Consider the following 14010-nt stretch of genomic DNA (forward strand, 5'->3'; position numbering starts at 1 on the left):
AGTTTGACGTTGCTCTTCCAATGAATCTTATGCTCATAGTCATAAATATAACTGGTTGTGTTCGAATAACTAATTTGTTGTTGAATTGATACGAAATAGATAATAATTAACAAGGTTAATTCCTTTGTAAGAAGTTTTACAATTACGTACATCCGTATAACCTTCGACTTTAGGTTAGGTTAGGTTAGATTACATTTTACTTTGTTCATTAATAATATGTTCTTCGATATAATGTCGCATTCTTTCAGTTGTTAGTTAAATCTGTCATAGTCCGACTATGTATGTACATATACATACATATGTACTTGTTAAGAATCTCAACTTGTTATTGCTTTCGTAAACATTTACTACGTAGGGATATCTAGTGTATGAATTTACTACTAAAACGTGTTAATTAAACGTGTTAATCCCGTGAATACTGTTACTTGGTGATTTTGATGACGACACTTACTAGTCAGTGTATACCAGTGGTTCTCAAGTGCGGCCACGGTGGCCGCATGCGGCCACTAGTGGATTTTACTGCGGCCACCAGCGACTTAATAGTAAATAATATTAATATTTAAAAAAATATATATTTATTTTAAAAACTACAAAAAAGTAACTTAACAATAATAGAAACCATGCTCATCATTGACAAACTAAAAAATATAGCGAAAAGCCTTGTGACAGAAGTTGAAAATGGCAATTTTTCAATTTTATATTCTGTTAGTGATTTGATAGATAAGATGATCAAAATTAAAATTAAAACTTAAAATGATATAGTGTCTTAAATCTCTGAATCTGGAACTTGATAAAAGGTTCGAAGAATTGAATTTTTTTAAAACTGTTTCTTTTCTATCTTCCCCTTTTATTTTGATGACAAATGAAAATTTCATAGTACTACAAAATAGATTAAAATCATTTTCAGTATTGAGATTAATTAACTGGGCTAACGTAAAATATTTATTATTAGAAATTAGTCATGATCAAGAACTTATTAACCATTTTAATAATATTTCGGTTCAAAAATTTCGGTCGGAAATATACGTTGACAATGAAACAAACCAATATAAAGATTTGGCAACAATTGCTTTATTAATATTGTCTATTTTTCCCACTACCGTATATTGCGACAGATCATTCAGTGTAACGCACTTTATTAAAAACAAATTTAGAAACCAGCTGACAGACGCAAACTTAGAAGCAGCAATGCGGCTTGCATTGGAAGAAAGGAGTATTGAGCAATTTCCATTTGCATTATTATTAAATAAATAGATACCAAAATGTTAAAATTTCTTGAATAAAATTTTATGAATAAATTGATCCATTTTTTTTGAAACTTTAATTTTTTTGATTAAATTTCGCCTGAGAACCACTGGTGTATACTGATTCGATAACTGATTTTACACTATTACTGTAACATATATGTACATATTATACCTGTATGAGTAGTTTTAAACATTGTAATAATATAAATACGGCACGATTTTAAATTGACTATGGTTGAAAGGATTATTTCGCACATTGCGATCGCATATACGACAATCGTTGTCACGAAAATCGCGAATGCGAAATATCCGGCACTCGAGTTCTCGTTAGTATGATAGTTCGCGTGTGTAGCTATCGATGGATGGAATTTTTGGGTGCCGGATGTTCCGTGATCGAGGTTTTAGTGACTTTTAATCACCGAACCGATTGAATTAAACCATTTGATACTGGGACTTTTATTATACGTATTACGTCTATTTTGTATAAGTATAATCGTAAATCTACTATGTATGTACTTATATGCCCGAATATGAATAGTTTCCATAGAGGGATTTGAGTAAATCCATCACTCAGATTGATCTGGGTTCAATTTAGAATTCAACACGAGATTCTAAAGCGCTGATCCTTTTCGATAGTAAAACTATGATAGAGTATCAAGAAATACGGTGTGTCCAATAGTAGAATTTTATAATTGGAAAAGAACAAAGAAAAGGAAAATACGTATATTTTTAGTCACCGACCCAATGACCCGACTAAGATTATTTTTAATCTATCAGCACGAACAAAAGCTTTCAAGTGGGCGATAGTATCTAAAACACGTAAACACTAACCGGTGAGTAATTACAATTGCAATCGCGTTTGCACCACTTGGAGTTCGAAGCACCCCGAGCAGTCAAAAAGAGTCGTGATTAGCTTATCGACCGTTTCTATTTCGAATTATTCAGATCGGAGGTATATATGTACATAGATACATGGGTACAAGTAGGTACACATACATATGTACATAGTAGAGGAACCGATCGCTATCCTACATACGAGTAGGTTGAACCTATTCTCGGTTCGAGAAGGCGTACGTAGGTAAACTGCGGATGCAACGAAATGGTGTTGGGACACGAAACATGGAAATTAGGTCTTCGTGGTCAAGAATAGACCGTAAAGGTGGCCAACCGAGGCGAATTGCAATATAGTTAATGGGCAGGTGTTCTCCGACCTCACCTTCTCCTTCTCCTCCTCCTCCTTCCATTACAAAACTCAACCTCTTTGCCCTTCTTTGAGCGTATCGCCGCAATCACAGTGATAAATTGATATTTGCCCCGGCGTAAATTACTATTGTAAAAAAATTGCGTCTTTTTAACGCTCCCTATGTTGCGAGTAATTGAATACGATTATCAATTTCGCTGCGATAGAATCAGCTAATTTTTTGTTTTTTTAATTAAAACAAATAATTAATAGATATTTCTGAAGATTTTCCTATTTTCTCCTATTTCCTAATTTTATCAAAATATCATTTTACATATGTACAATATACGATTATCTACATATGGGAATGTTTACATTTTGGACGTTCGTTCACAGATACATACTTTTGAAAAATGATCTTTGACGTCGTCTAAAAGTGTGTTGTATGTTTGTATGTACATATGTATGTATGTACATATATATGAAGATGACTACCAACATACATTTTATTTTATTTTAGTTATTAAATAACAAATAGATTATTTATTGGATTTCAAACAGGGACACCTCCCCCTTAAAAATCAACAATATTATACCACTTAAATTTTAATTCAAATTAAATAATAAAATTTATAAAGTTATTATTAATTACTAGGAACCAAAGCAGTCATAATTTTTACTTAATCTATGTACGTAGTCACAATGGATACCTATGTACGTAGTCACAATGGATGTAGTTTTGTGATCATGCGAAAATTCGAATTCCAATTCTGAAATCGATCACTGATCACGTTTTCATGATCTAGAACAGGGTTTCCCAAACTATTTCCCACTTCGCATAAATAGGTTGTAGAAAACGGAAGTGAAACAATAATAGCTTGTTTTGGAAAATTGGTGTACTCTTCTGACAAACTCACCCAGAAATCATTTAAAGGCTAATCTTTGTATTTTTGTTTCAAGTCAGAGTCACTAATTAATTCAATTAGATTTTCAGTCACTTGCGCTTAAGTCTACTGGTTGAACTGTTCAGCTGAAAATGGATTCCGCACCCAGGAATCGTTCTTACTAGTTTTCGGAAAATATTGCGAACGAGCTGTTTTCAAGTTATGTACATAGTTGTTTTCATGTTATGCATCTACTTTAAAATTGAATTTAAGCATCAGTGGAGATTGATCATTATTCGCCTTTCAATATGAAGTAGAAGATCTTTAAATGTGTTGCAGTGTATAAAACCTTTCCAAATTGTTGTTCCAAACACTGGTGTTCCGCGAACTTTCCAAATTCGAGTTCAGCGGAATACTGGTGTTCCGCGGAACATAGTTTGGGAAACCCTGATCTAGAAAATAAAACAATAAAAAATAATATTATGATTTTTATTGTTTTTAGTATGTACATACATATCTACGTGTATACCATTTAATCAGCCGTGCTTATGACTTGCAATTTTCGAATATCCTATTTTGGCCAAAATTTATTTAAGCTACATAAAATTTTAAAAACATAAATCTAAAAATATGTTCCAAAAATTTAAATTAAAAAATGATGAAATTGATGCAACACTAAAGTTGTCGGTTTTGTTAGTTTCACTCTCTTCTAATCAAAACGTAGTTTCGGATTTATGTGTTTTACATCTTATTGTCACAATATATGTAAGTCGCTAAATAAAATCTCCGAAAACTACTCGCTTTAGGAAAGTGTCCAGCGAAACTTTCAAACGACCTAGGACTTTTCACTTAACGACTAAACACTGTGCGAGGTCGATCCGGATACTGAATTCGAGAAAAATGTGCATCGGTTTTTACGATGCAATCAATCGAACTTTGCACCGGCCGAAGACGCCGACTTCCTTAACAGGAGGCCGGCACTTAACCCTTAAACCGAATCGGTTAACTTTGCGCGCCAAATTTATCGGTCTCTTTTGGAAAAAGAATTTTACGACTCACTGTTTCCCAAGGGGGTTATATCGGTCGGACAAAATTCCACTTTGAAACTTCAAACGTATATGTATTATATGTAATTGTATATGTGTGTATACATATATACATACTGCAGCATTACATATGAATATTTACTGCAGCATTACAATATGTATGTAAATACATATATACTCGTGCTATTAACTTAATATAATTACTATAAACATGATATATGTACATACAATTTAATAGATACCGCATAGTTACTAATTTAAATTGGCCACATCAGTCGATCTATTGCTATCTCATCCTCTGCAAATCGACTAAATTGTTTTTTTTTTTACTTTATCTTCATATGTACATACGCAATAACAACAGAAGTTTTGTGATCACGCGAAAATGCGAACTGGTGATTTTGACTGATTCTAACTTAGAATCGATCACTAATCACGTTTGAATAATCTAAAAAAATGAGTTTGTGGGATTTTATGACTATTGAAATTAGTATCTATGACCTATTGAACTTAGTATCGGTTACTAAAATGTTTATCTAATCTAATGAATCTATTCTGAATCCTCTCAATGGAATTACGATGTACCTGTGAATTAGGGGACCATATTGGCGAATTGTATTCAAGTCGATTCCTTACCAATGTGAAAAATAATAATTTAATTGTGTTAATATTGTTAAAATTAATTTAATTTCTTATAACAAAGCCTAGGATTTTTGAAGAACTTTTAGTGACATAATCAATATGAGGAATAAATGTAAGTTTTTTATCGAAATATATGCCTAGGTATTTAATAATGGATTTAGACGACAATACAACATTATTAATTTTATAGTCAAAAACAAAATTGGTAGATTTTCTACTGAATCTAACAATACTACATTTATCAATATTTAAAAAAAAAGCCTGTTAATTTCACACCATGCATGCAGATTGTTTAAATTGTTTTGCAGAGACAAACAATCATTAATATTACTAATAGAACTGAAAATTTTAACGTCATCTGCAAATAAAAGAATATGAACATCATTGAAAATATTAATTATGTCATTAATATTACTAGACAATAAATAAAAAAATATTTTCCCTTCCACACCCAAAGCTAGTGTGCCCGGGGCATCGATACTCTCTTCCCCCCTTCCTTTGTTACGCCACTACTTTTACGTATGTATACTAGTGGCCATAATTGTGCACTCGGTAAAAAATCGCAATTTGGATCAATGGAAGCCGCCATTTGATCAGCCGACATATGTTAACAAAAGAATTATTATATACGATACCCACTGCCTGAAGTGACATGCGAAAAGCCCACACTATGCCGCGTCTCTTTCCACGATATACGATTCCAAGGGGAGAAAGTCAGACGGAGACGAGGGTAACGGACAGCACTTTATACACACGCATTATACAATTATTATATACGATATTTAAGAAATATTTCAAACATTATAAAACCTACATAGTTAAACTTTTTCAAATTTACGCCACATACAATACAAAAATACTTCTGATTTATTATGTATACATTTTAGATAAAGGAATTAGGCACGTGTAATACGTTACTAATTCCCACCATTTACCCAGCTCCTTCGAGGATTATTCGCGCGGGGGATCGAACCGCAATAACGCGGTCTTTCCAAACGGCAAAATTTATCGTCACTAACATACGAACAAGCAAAAAGCGAAAAAAAAATGATAAGCGGAGAAAAGCATCGTAAAAAGAATTATCGTGTCACATACATACATACATATATGTATATGTACACAGGTGAGAATGTTGGCGAGTAGACTTCTAAGGGAGGAAAGAGAAGGTCAGTATGGCAGAAGTCCGTATGTTTATAAACTTTGAAGTAAATCCAAAATCCTAATGTGGTACATACATACATACAATTGTCACGTAAAGAAATAGTGAGTGAGGTGCGTGCGTTTGTCGTGTTCGAAGCTCGAGCCGGAAGTCCGAATGGCGGCATCGGGCAGGCGCGTAAAACTCCACCGGAACTTGAACTGAAATTATTTCCGCTTCGGCGTTGAGTGACTTTCACAAAAGCCCATTTTCGGCGTATTTCGTCAACGCCTCAAATGTATAACATTTACATAAATTAATTATTTTCTAATTTAAAACTAAGAGGTGTGGTGAAAAATATGACACATACATATGTACATACATACATACATATTATATGAGGTACATATGAAGTAAAGGCACACATTTTATTAAACAAGATCCCTGTTATATCACTATTTCCAAAATAAAATAAAATAAATAGTCTGTAGTCGTTTGCGACAGGTTGGATCGTCAGAATAGATTGAAATGTTAGTTTTTCAAATTGTCAGAAATACACAAAGCGCTTCATACTCGTATTACATATTTACATATAACAGGGTTTTTTTGAAAGAAAAAAAGGTGCCGGCACGCAATTTTTGTTAAGATTTTAAGATTTAATAAATGAAATTTAAGGCTGGTTTTCCTATGCTACCAAGTGCATAAAAAAATAAACAAAATTTGTCATATATATTTTTTTATTTTAGATACATATATGTAAATCTAAAGTTAAATAAACTTACAAATATAACATACAACTGAAAGCTAATGTAAAATAAAATTTCAAAAATATTATATAAATATTTATTTATTGAAAAATCAACAGGCCTGATCACAACAAACAACAAAAATCATTATCATATTCGAATTCAGTGGGTCAAACTTAGTAAATATTGGTTAGTCTCTGCTCTGGTAACTCAAAAACGTGATTTTTTGTTGCTCAGTGTAATTACATAGATTACTTCAAGTTCACATTCACTTGAAGAAACGGAGAAATAGAATTCGGAGCATACATACATATACAAATTCATATTCAAAGGACACCATATTTTATCATTTAGGCCAATTATATAAATGTGGATTGTGATTATGTACGCACTTATATTGTTTTTTAAATATTAAAAATACCGTGAAAATGGTGCCGGAACGGCGTTTCGCCGTGTTCTTGGGATAAATAAGCCCTGTCAGGAAAAATATACATAAATATTTGGGCGTATGTCAGGTACATATGTATGTCATGTATAGATATTATATATACATACATGCGCACATAAATATACCTCATTTATTAAATATTTCTTAATATTAATAATAAATTTATTGATACAATTATTGGGTTTGAAAGTATTTTGATATATGTAAGAAATATGCAAATTATTTTGAAGAAATTAAAATAATACATATTTAATCGTCGTTGGTGTAGGCAGTCTGTGTAAGCAGATTGAAATAAATGTACAAAAATATTTTTTACGAATAACGTTCGCAGTGGTGAATTAATAGATTTCGCTTACCGCTTTTATCCACAGAGATCAAATCGATCCATACTGTAGGGATTACAGTTCAAAAATACTAACAAAATAATATTTCATGAAGAATTTTCTCATAAGCACAAAGCATCATATATTGATGCTACGCGACTAAGGCTTCCAATCCCGGGATCCCGGTGTTTTCTGGCACCGTAAATCCCGGTGCTGAAACTAGTCTGAATACCGGGATTATGGTGCTGGCAGAAATTTCTTTAAAAATATTATTTTTACAAAAATAATATGGAAAAAATATAAGACAACATTATATAATGAACAATGGTGGGATGAGCAATGACAGTCATAGTCCATTTGTGTTCCACCCGTTTCGACGTCGGCTTGCCGTTTCCACGAAATGGTATGAACAGCCTGTATTTTGTTGCAGATATTGTGTTCAATATTTGAAGTATATTTTAACTGATTCGAACCCAGAATAGACCATTGATCACGTTTTCGTGATCTAGAAAAAATGCGTGCGTGTCTGTGTTTCTGTGTGAGTGTCTGTATTTTTATTGTGTGTCAGTGTATTTTGGGGATTTTTTGAACACTTCGTCCTATCTAACTGAAACTTAGTATTGGTTACTGAAATTTTTATCTATACACCTTAATTTTTTTTCAAATTTTTAAGTTGACCGGAAATGGTACCTCCCCTTATAGGTGTTCTCTTTCTTTTTAAGTTTTTGATTTAAATTATCTCCCAAACCACTCGTCAAATCGGACTGAAGTAGAACTTTAGTCTGTGTAAGTTTTCCTACATTTTTGTTCAATTTGTATTGAAAATGCTCATAGCCGGTATGTGTGAACGTGTATGTAAATACATACATATGTATGTTCGATTATCGAATTTTGTTTTTTATACTTCTTATATTCCTCAAATACATTGATAAAGTCGTAGGTTGGTCACATCCGAATTTTTTTTTTATATTGGGTGGATTATTTCAACTATTTGTAAAAAACAAATCAATGAATCAAAACGATGTTTTTTACTTTATTTTATTACATTTTCGGATGTATTTTATTTAATCTTAGAAATTTATAGATGCGAACCGAAAATTTAAAGAATGTAGCCAAACTCTCAAAACTAGTACGCCAATATGGGAGTATTTTTTGCGTGAAACATCGGGAGAGTTTGCAAAATGCAATTGATCGTTTTTGAAATATGAAAACATGCAATTGAACTTTTTTTTCTCATACATTTGAAATCCCGGTGCTAGCACCGGGATCCCAGTACCCAATCCCGGTGCTGAAGTAACCTTCCGGGATTGGAAGCACTATACGCGACCATATGTAGGTATGTATATATGTATGCATATATGTACATAAGTGTATACACATAGATATAGTACAAATTCAGCAAAAGGACAAATCACTGATTAGCGATCCCAAACAGGGTTGCCAGATTTCCAAAATCACAGATTTTTATTGTGATCGATCGAAATAGTGAGTGTCCGTCCCGTCACACATTCACTATTTCCATTGATCAAAAAAAAAAATACATATTTTAATAAAATCATGTTACATATATTATGCGTATATAAAAAAGTAGCTATTATTTCCAATCTATTACTGTTTCAAAATATGTTCGCCATCTTTGCTCAATACAATTTTTCTAAATTCATTACAATTTTATCGTTATCAAAATTGTTTCTCTCCCTTCTCCGGGCTGCACTCATTAGACTAAATATTATTTCGCAAATTTCATTGGAATATGGAATTGAGAGGATGTGGGCCACAATTTCATACAAATTAATGCCAGCGGAATATTTCCGTACGCTGCCAAACCGTCCGAAATTAAATGCGAACCAGGCAGTATATGTCGGAGTATTTCCTAAGGTAAAAGTCGAGTTAATTCAGGGCACGGCAATACTAAAGTACTCGCAAAGAGCAACCAATGACAGGAAGGAGCGGGTCGACCGAGCCTCGCTTCCGAGCCTAGAGGGCCCGCTCTATCGAGAATTCTGACTTTTACCCATTTCTCATACATTGTTTTTTTTCTAATTTATTTTAATCATATTCAGTAAAAAAATAACTAATAAAAATAGAAGGTCAATATCGCAAGTAATTGTTTTTTTAATTCTTCAATTGACGAAAATTCGATTTTCTTGTTTGGTTTTAAGGACAAAACTTATGATTGAAATTTGTTACTTTTGAAGTCGAATCATTTCTGTTCAAAATTCAGCGAGCCTCTTTAACTATGTATGTACATATATACGTACATTTTTCTACATATGTGTACAAATTTTAAGTCGGGATTTTCAGAGGCAATGCGGGACTCGGGATTTGTCTGTTGATCTCGGAACAGTACCGCTCAAATAGGAACGTCTGGAAACCCTGGTCCCAAATAAATAAACTCGGTGTCCTGAAACGACACACTTATTGTTCATGTACTTCCGCGCTATGTCCTAAAGAGTAGAGGAGAGGAATTACCATTGAACAAAGGGAGTAGGTATGTAATAATAATACTGAGTATTATTGAGTGGCTTTAGCGAAACAACTGGGTCAAGGCGAGGTTGGTTTCGTTTGTTTCTCTTCTGCTTGTACATAAGAGGTTGTAGGTCAGACGCACGCAGACCGAGATGTATTATACGCCTTTCGCATAATATAACATAATTTACATTATAATCCTAAAAAACCACGATGGAAACAAAGATTACTGCAGTAAGTTTAATGCAACGTTTGATGATAATATTTAATTACAGTGTATTACAAAAATAAACAACCGAATTAAACATATGTATGTAGATAAAGTAAAAATCATCAAAAAAAAATACCCACTGTATCGTGTAAATAATGTTTGAATTCCATACCATCATAAGAAATCCACATATGTATATATGTTATAAATTATAAATTTACTTAATAAAATATTTTCTAAAATTTCCATTCCAATTCTAAAAAAATCTTAGAAATATTTTATAATAAATGTACATGATATTTTAAATTAAAAAAGAACAACCGTGTAAAAACTCTTTCATCAATATCAAAACGTTTTTACTCTGAATGGCGACTGATGCTAATGACCATGATTATTAATTGCTAATATAATATGTAGGCATACAAAAAAAAAAAATAACCAAAATATCTGTATTTTTTACTTTTCTATTATGTAGCTAACCACCGTTAAGGATCTAGAATACTTACAATAATATAACATTTTTACTTTATTTTTCTAATTAACATGCAGCTATCTATGTCCTCCTCGGGACATTCTGCGCATTTCTTCTTCCTTATTCCCTAGCTTGTGGGTGAAATGCCCATTGGCAATTCACTCTCTGTTAGAGGTCCAAGGGATCACCTCTCTTGAGTCTTTTTATTGGCTTGTTATTTAATAATTCCCTGGCCAGACTGTGGGGTGGTTCCTAACCCTTTCTTTATATTTCGAGCCCGCAGAGCTTGACTCTTCAATGACCGTTGCTACTCTCGCATCCCAGTGGATTATGACGTTCGGGACAAACCAGGTGGCGTCCATTTTAATTCTCAGGATTTTTTTCTGGAACCTTTGGATTATTTCCACGTTTGTTTTGCTCGCTGACCCCCATAGCTATATCACATACATCTATATAAGTTTGAGGATGGCCTTATAAACCAAGAGTTTGTTTGTTTGTTTCCGTGGTCAGTTTTGAACTACTTATAATTAGCCAGTAGTTCTTCCTGAGCTTGAAGTTGAGTTGCTCCCTTTTTGTCCAGATGTCCTTCCTCCAAGTCAACCTGCGGTCCAGGGACACGCCCAGGTATCTTGCCGCCTCTGCCTGTGGGGTCACTGCGTTGTTCAGCTTTATTGGATGGCAAGTCTTCGTCCTCATTGTGAAGGTTACATGGACAGACTTTTGTTCGTTTTCCCGCACTCTCTATATCTGCAGCCACTTTTGGATTCGGTTGAGGTTTTTTTGCAAGTAGGATGAGGCGATTTCCGGGTCTTCGTGTGAGGCCACCACTTCTGTGTCGTCAGTAAAGGTCGCAGTGGTCACTGTCCGTTGTTGGTAGGTCTGCTGTATATATACATATATAAGATACAAAACAGGGCCCAGTACACTACCTTGGAGCACTCCGGATTTGATTGCGCATACTATTGATTCAACATCCTGATATTTAACTTAAAAGTATCTTTAGTTCAGGTATGACTTCAGTAAATGATATAACACGGAAAATTATGAAATCAAATAAACATATCTATAATAGGTACTATAGTTCATCCGCTGTAGAAAGACACTTAGGTTATATGCACTGCTGTCCCTTACACCCTATCTCGACCAATAGCATTTCGCACTTACAATGTTATATTGTCTGTAAGAAATTCTATTGGTCAAGAGGCGGTGTAAGGGACAGAATGTACGTTTTTCCTAAGTGTCTTCCTCCAGCGGACCAACTAACTACATACATATATATGTATGTATAATCAATATTGCTTTTTTTGCAAAGGGTCATCTACTGGTAGACGATTTATCGTGGTTACAAAGTATCGATTGTAAATTTGTTGTGCACAATCGTGATTAATGGTTATACCATTTGTCAGGGTGATATTTTTCTTACCAACCCCCAAGACAGTGTGGGAGGAACCAACCCCCGCTAACCCTCCCCGGCTTTTAACTTATTCAAATGTAAATCGAGGAAACGAGCGGCCCGCTCGAGACTTGTTGAGCGGTAATGACGCAAAGAAACTACCCACAAACGGGCAATCACTGCTACCACCGAACGCCCCTATATTTTTCAACCTCACGGACGCAATTAATTACTATACGGTAGCGAAAAGCCTGCCTCGATTCACACCTGATGAATAATTCAGACGAGGGTGCAGGATGACGACGCATCGAGGCGTCTAAAGTAACGATAGTTACGGTTGGTCAAACCTTTACGATACACAGTTAGTTGTTTAATACAAAAGAACAACTATAGAATCGTATAATATGTATGTATATTTATGTAAGTGTCTCCGATTAATTTTGTAATTTTTTCAGCCTGCTGTCCCACGTCACCCGAGTCGCTTTTCATCAACCCTAAATCAAACAGCAAAGATAATCTCTACTACGATAAAACGGCAGTTGCACCTGAAATGGAACCATTGACTGAACAACCATCTAATGACGATTTGGCGAGTGTGGGGGTCGACAGTTGGTTAGAGACGTCGTCAAAGTATCATAGTTGTGAACTGGTAGACACCGACGACGACATGAAACATGATTCGAATGATTGATATTTAACTAAATATAATTTTTAATACTTCTCAAAGGCATTTTATATTATGCATAGGATCGCTTTTCCAGATTTTCGTGTTAAGTGTCCATATATACATATGTACATATGAATGTAAATTAGAATCATTATATTTAAACAACGAAAAACTGTTGTAGTTGAGATTAAAATTAACTTGTGTATAACAAAAATATAGCGGAATTTTGTGTATATCAAAAGTAATCTTTAAGCATCTGTAATATTGTGAATATTCTTGTACGATATAAAATCCAACTTTATGAATATATTTACATATGTACAAACATACACATATGTATAAGAAGCAGCAATCATAAAACTTTGATTCATGAAGTTGTGGATTTTAAAAAATTACCCATTTTGGTTAGTTTTTTTGGTCATAGCTTGTTAATAAAAAAAACTAAAATTGTATTAATTTTTAGTAAAATATAATTTTATAAGTTTTATAAGGGTTTGCTGCAAATTATTGCAAACCACCCGACTGCATGCTCATTTCAATTGAATTTTAGCTGTTTGAATTTCAGCCTGTACGAAAGACGAGACATTCATGGAGTTGCGTAGATGACATTGATGATTGGCAATTCTTAAAATTGAGTTGGATCTTTCTGGAAAGTTAAAATGGCAAAAGCCGAGACAAAAGTATGAAATGAGCATGCAGCGAAATGAGTATGCACCCGCTTGGTTTGCAATCGTTTGTAGCGCAGGGGTTGTATAAACGTAACCGCCTGATCGTAACAGCAAAATATTTTGAATTATATGTGGATAACAGTCATTCTTAATACATATTTTAAATTATGCAGAATGTATATGTTTATAAAGTTTGAAATATGTATATAAAGTAATGTATTGAAAATATAAATATTATTAAAAAAAGGATAATTAAAACCGTTTCATCACTCTTTATCTTTTATCACACCTCAACATTATTTTACAACGACAGCTTTTAAAATTTTACACATAGATATGTAGGTACACATGTAGGTATATACATATGTGCTTACATTAAAAATATTTTTTTTAATCAATTACATATTATAATATAAGCGATATTAAACAATTAAATCGACTTAAAAAAAACTCTTGGCTTAGACCACTTTCATAAT

General features: G+C 33.4%; 1 protein-coding gene across 1 annotated transcript in view; it reads left to right on the plus strand.

The window, feature by feature from the left end:
- LOC143912899 (popeye domain-containing protein 3-like) overlaps window positions 1-13799 on the plus strand; it is a 51550-nt gene extending 37751 nt beyond the window's left edge. Inside the window, exon 8 of the mRNA XM_077432351.1 lies at window positions 12655-13799. Coding sequence (XP_077288477.1) covers window positions 12655-12890 — 236 coding nt within the window. The 3' untranslated portion in view covers window positions 12891-13799. The remainder of the gene's footprint in view (window positions 1-12654) is intronic.
- The last annotated feature ends 211 nt before the right edge of the window (window positions 13800-14010 follow it).

This window comes from Arctopsyche grandis, chromosome 1 (assembly GCF_051622035.1).
Source record: "Arctopsyche grandis isolate Sample6627 chromosome 1, ASM5162203v2, whole genome shotgun sequence".
Classification (NCBI taxonomy): Eukaryota; Metazoa; Arthropoda; class Insecta; order Trichoptera; family Hydropsychidae; genus Arctopsyche; species Arctopsyche grandis.